This window comes from Momordica charantia (genome assembly GCF_013281855.1).
Source record: "Momordica charantia cultivar OHB3-1 chromosome 6 unlocalized genomic scaffold, Mcharantia_2.0 BLBB01000006.1, whole genome shotgun sequence".
Classification (NCBI taxonomy): domain Eukaryota; kingdom Viridiplantae; phylum Streptophyta; class Magnoliopsida; order Cucurbitales; family Cucurbitaceae; genus Momordica; species Momordica charantia.
In genome coordinates this window covers 31,839,498-31,844,975 of record NW_028275164.1, presented here as the reverse complement: position 1 = coordinate 31,844,975, position 5,478 = coordinate 31,839,498, and the positions used below count along the sequence as shown (strand labels likewise).

Sequence of the window (5,478 nt, the reverse complement as noted above, 5' to 3'; positions counted from 1 at the left end):
GTCTCTTAACCATCCGTATTTATTGTGTTGTATTTACTTTCACTTTTTTCCCTTTTTGAAATTTTTATGTATGGGCTACCGAAGAAGTTCGGATCTATCGTGTCTCGAGATGTGAATGGTTTTTGGGAATTCCCAGGGGGAGTGTTTAATTGGGGGAGGCCAAGCAGTGTTGTTAATTGTGATTATTCAATGAAAATGAGTTTTTCTAAAAGAAAATAAAATAAAAATCACAGCTGGCTGGTCATCACTGTAATAGGATGGACAAAAATAAAAATTACTCGTTTGTGGTCAGCGGCTTTTAGGCATAGGTTGGAATAAGATTCTAAAAAGTTGGGGATATAAAGGAAGAAATTGAAAAAAAAAAAAGGGATTGAAGGAAGAAGATGGTGGAAAGAAAAGCAGCAACGTGTGAAGTGTAAATGAAATGAAAATGAAAGTGAAATGAAAGCAAGGTGGGGAGTAATTTGAGGCTAGTGACTCTCCTGTGAACCCTCATATTCCATTAGACTAAATCCCTCTCTCTCTCTTCTTGTCTCTCTGTCTCTGTCTCTCTCCCCCTTCCAACTTTAGAAATTTAATGTAAAGTTATGATATAATCGCTGACCATTCCAGATATGAAATCACCTTCCTTGTGTGTCTTTTTTCTGAGTTTGTGTTAATTTCTACTAGGAAGAAAGTTTTGGCTCTGGTGGTTCTGGCTTTTCCAATTTCTTATCATTTTGGGTAGGCTGTGACCTGTATCGTCCATTCACTTGCCCTCCTCCTGTTATGGCGCAGAGCCTGAACGTCCTTTCCCCAACTCACACATTATTATTACATTTTTAATAACCTCTTACTTTACCCTTTCATCTTATGCCCGACTCCATCCTCCTCGTACCTTCCTACCGCCTCCTCACTATATTTTAATCTTCCTTCGTCTTCCATTGTTTATGAAAAGGGAAACAAGCTCGCTTGGTTTCCATGGTCCATGTTTGCTTCACATGATACTCTTCTTCTAGCCCTCCCAGGCAAATCCCTGTTCAGAACCCTTTTCAGGTTCGCCACTTTCTTCTTTTTCTTCTTACTTTTTCTTCTTTACTTTCTTCTAACTAATGGTGAAGAAAAAGGGAAGGTAGTGAAAAAGAAAATGGTGTTTCATCTGGGTTGGACATTGTTCTTTTATTTAGATCTTGGCAATGGGTCATTCTAAGCAGATGGGTACAACTACAAGTGTTGGGAGTGAAGTTTTTTTTTTTTTTTTTTTTTTTGCCTTTGTTTCTTGTGAAGTTCCAGCTGGTATGGAGGGAGGCATAGGTACAGGCTTGATTCTTCGTAGGTTGTCGTTTCAACTTCCTGTCCAAATTTCAACTTTCGGCATGTGATGATTTCAAAATATAAAGCAAGTGTTTGCTTCTTCTTTTCGGTCGGTTAGATATAATAACTTTGAAGTATAAGTTTCCCCCCCCTAATTTCCTCTTTTCTTTCAAATTTCTTTGCCCCCATCATTAGAACTCAAAAATCTGGAGTGGCTTATCATATGTCATATAACATTTAAGTAGAACTTTCCTGTTGTCTTTGAAATTCTTTCCCCCCATCAGCAGAACTGAATAAGTTCAAACCCAGAGTGCTTAATTTGTGCAAGTGAACGTGATATCATACAACTTTCTACCATTGATTTAGCAATTATTCATTGACAATCAATTTTGGATGATTTCATAGGAATTTATAAAGATCAAAAAACGTTAAAAAAATGGCAAAGGAGTATAGTGGCTCACCGAAGCATCACCACCTGGAGTCGAGAAGGAAGCGATTGACATGGATTCTGGGCGTCAGTGGACTATGCATTTTATCATACATGTTCGGGGCATGGCAGAGCACCACAGTTCCAGCCAATCAATCCGAAGTCTACTCCAAAATCAGTTGCAACGATCAAACAGTTCCATCCTCCAACGCCCAATCCTCACCCCAATCTTCATCACCGACGCATTTGCTGGACTTCGAAAGCCACCACGGCGTCGACATCAACAACTCCATGGAAGGAGTCACCAAGATCGCCCCCTGCGACATGTCGTACAGCGAATACACTCCCTGTCAAGATCCGACTAGGGCGAGGAAATTTGACCGGAACATGTTGAGATACAGAGAGCGCCATTGCCCTGCCAAGGAAGAACTGCTCCTGTGTATGATTCCGGCGCCGCCGAAGTACAAGACGCCGTTCAAGTGGCCGCAGAGCCGCGATTACGCGTGGTACGGTAACATCCCTCACAGAGAGTTGAGTATCGAGAAGGCGGTGCAGAATTGGATTCAGGTGGAAGGTGATCGGTTCCGATTCCCCGGCGGCGGCACGATGTTCCCCCGCGGAGCGGATGCCTATATTGATGACATTAACGAGCTCATTCCCCTCACTACCGGGAAGATCCGGACCGCCATTGATACCGGCTGTGGTGTAAGTGAATTTCTTCTCGAAAATGTTCCTTTGCCTGTTAAATCTTTGCAACAATTTTCGGACATTGTGTTTTTGACATTTTCTTGTTTTATTTAATGCTTTCGTCTTGTCGAGAGAAGGGTTGGATATTCGGAAACATCACTGGTTTAGGGGTAAATTAGAGAGAGAAAATTTATAAAATCCAATAGGCTACCAGTAATTTCGATTGTAGAATCTCTTAAATTGTGGTTGTATTGATTATATGCGCTTTAAATATGTGTTGATCGTGCACTCTTGAAGAATGAAATGTCCTATGTATGATAGAGATTGTGTAGTGATTGACCTCAATACCACTTGTTAAGCATGTTATATATACGTTTTGGATTTTTTTCTTTTATGGTTTTGCTTCTGCATTAATATCTTGATCAGTTGAGTCATTTTTAGGATAGAAGTAGGTGTTTTATCTTAAACTAGGCTCGAATTGTTAAAAATATAAAAAAGAAAAAATGGTAAAATAAATTTATGATCTTTTTACCTCTACTCTTTTACAATTATTAGAAGGGTTAGACAAGATCAAAGTATAATTGCAAATATGTTCTTATGTGATGGTACAATACCAAACAGTATATAGTAGTATTTTCGAATTATTTGCAGCGAACCTAAGAAGGGTCAGAGGGGTCAAAATATTAATGTCTTTCTTTATAAATTGTGTAAGTTAAATCTCTTCTTTAGTAAAAAAAAAGAATCTTAATCTTTACGTGTAATTTGATAATTAGCAAAAATATGTTTTGGTATCGTGACTATAAAAAATAACTTTGTCATCAATGATAATGTGAGATAGATATTCATTTATGGGTATGTTTTTATTGATTATGAAATAACGTAGGATTAAAAAGTGTGTTTGGGGTGTTTTAGGTAGCAAGTTGGGGTGCTTATCTGCTGAAGAGGGACATCTTGGCCATGTCCTTTGCCCCTAGGGATACCCATGAAGCTCAGGTTCAATTTGCCTTAGAGCGTGGAGTTCCCGCCATGATTGGCGTCATGGCCTCTCAAAGGAGCCCTTACCCGGCCCGGGCTTTCGACATGGCCCACTGCTCCCGTTGTCTCATCCCTTGGGCCAAAAATGGTAAACTCACAAATCTAACTTAATCAATTAATCAACATATAGGTCTGGTTGCTATGATTATAGTTAATTACTACTTTTGAAACTTCATAGACGGATTGTACTTGATCGAACTCGACCGAGTTCTGAGGCCCGGTGGTTACTGGATTCTCTCCGGCCCTCCGATTCGCTGGAAGAAGTACTGGAGAGGCTGGGAAAGAACACAAGAGGACTTGAAAGAAGAACAAGACTCTATTGAAGAGGTTGCCAGAAGACTGTGCTGGAAGAAAGTGGTGGAGAAGAATGATCTTGCAATATGGCAGAAGCCCATCAACCACATCCAATGCATCAAGAACAAAAAGGTCTTCAAAACTCCCCACATTTGCAAGTCAGACAATCCAGACGCTGCCTGGTACTCCAAAAACTAATTTCCCTTTATCTTTTCCTGCTCGTACACAATTTAACGGTGGTTAGTAAAAACGGATGTCAGGTACCGAAACATGGAGTCATGCATAACTCCGTTGCCGGAGGTCAGTGGCCCGGACGAAGTAGCCGGCGGTGCAGTGGAGATATGGCCGGAGCGGGCATTGGCCGTGCCGCCGAGAATCAGCAGGGGAACGATACCCGGCGTCACTGCAGAGAAATTCGCAGAGGATAACAAACTATGGAAGGAGAGGATTACGTATTACAAAAAGATGATCCCATTGGCCCAGGGACGGTACCGGAACATAATGGATATGAACGCCGATCTCGGCGGGTTCGCCGCCGCGTTGCTGAAATTTCCGGTGTGGGTTATGAATGTGGTCCCCGCCAATTCTGACCGCGACACTCTGGGCGTGATATACGAGCGCGGGTTCATTGGAACGTACCAGGACTGGTGCGAGGCCTTCTCGACGTACCCCAGAACGTACGATCTCATCCATGCCAATGGCATCTTCAGCATATATCAAGACAGGTAAGATTCAAGAAAATGCTCGGTGTTTCTCTGAAAACGTTACCAAACAGGCGGTTAGAAAATAAATGGATTATTGGGAATTTGCAGGTGTGATATAACTTACATTCTACTGGAGATGGATAGGATATTGAGGCCAGAAGGGACAGTCATTTTCAGGGATACAGTGGAGGTGTTGGTGAAGATTCAGACAATTTCAGATGGAATGAGGTGGAAGAGCCAAATTATGGACCATGAAAGTGGACCATTCAACCCAGAGAAGATTCTTGTGGCTGTCAAAACTTATTGGACTGGTGAAGCCACGCAACAGCAAGAGAAACGACCATAGTTCAAGAAGAAGAAGAGTATTTTTTTTTCTCTTTTTTTCTTTTTTAAATTTATTTATTTTACTCTCCATATCTTTCCCCACTTAGGTCTCTATATTTCTGTTCCTATTTTGTAATTTTCTAAGCAAAATTTTGTTTCAAACATTTATATCATTTTGGATATCGTTCCGACTTTGATTTTTGCCAATCATACACCTCCTCTCATTACAAAAGTATGACCGCATTAAGAATAGGCAAATATTGCTTATGATTTACCACTTATTCGGAGAGTTTTAAATATCCATCAATATTTTTATACTATCACGATATTTTAAAAAAATTATTGAAGGTAAAAAAATATCATTAAAATAGTACTAATATAAACGTAATATCATTTTAAATATAGCAAAAATTTTCACTTATATTAGTCACTATCAGATATATATTATTAACATTTATGGTGTTCCATCTCAAAATTAATTGACAATCGGAGGAGTAGTCATATATCTATTATAAACTTATGTAAGGTCCGTTTTCAATGTAAGATCTTTAACACATATATCAGTAGTTATATATATTACAGATATATTATAGATATATATCATCTAGTTAGAGTTGTATTTTAAAATTGGACATCTATATTTTTTTCTTAAAAAAATGCTATATTTGAAAAAATTAAATGGTTATTAATTTACGTTTTATCATATTTGCAATT

The 5,478-nt window shown here is 39.2% G+C and overlaps 1 protein-coding gene across 2 annotated transcripts; it reads left to right on the top strand.

Annotated features, from left to right (window-relative positions):
* The first annotated feature begins 358 nt into the window (after positions 1-358).
* On the top strand, positions 359-4,971 carry LOC111023351 (putative methyltransferase PMT18). 2 transcript variants are annotated; one of them, XM_088125724.1, is made up of 6 exons: positions 359-452; positions 1,699-2,425; positions 3,320-3,530; positions 3,621-3,918; positions 3,997-4,461; positions 4,549-4,971. In XM_088125724.1, the coding sequence occupies exons 2-6, from the start codon at positions 1,730-1,732 to the stop codon at positions 4,784-4,786; spliced, it is 1,908 nt and encodes a 635-aa protein (XP_087981850.1). In that variant the 5' UTR covers positions 359-452; positions 1,699-1,729; the 3' UTR covers positions 4,787-4,971. The 2 variants fall into 2 exon arrangements, with proteins under 2 accessions (XP_087981850.1, XP_087981849.1); XM_088125723.1 differs by lacking the exon at positions 359-452 and adding an exon at positions 497-1,035.
* Positions 4,972-5,478: the final 507 nt, after the last annotated feature.

What these genes read in the sequence shown, in the direction of transcription:
- LOC111023351 (XM_088125724.1), top strand. Translation starts at nt 1,730, where the DNA reads ATGGCAAAGGAGTATAGTGGCTCACCGAAGCATCACCACCTGGAGTCG. An exon ending in CATCCCTTGGGCCAAAAATG is followed by an intron (nt 3,531 to 3,620) that starts GTAAACTCACAA and finishes GAAACTTCATAG; the next exon opens with ACGGATTGTACTTGATCGAA. An exon ending in TTCAGCATATATCAAGACAG is followed by an intron (nt 4,462 to 4,548) that starts GTAAGATTCAAG and finishes GGGAATTTGCAG; the next exon opens with GTGTGATATAACTTACATTC.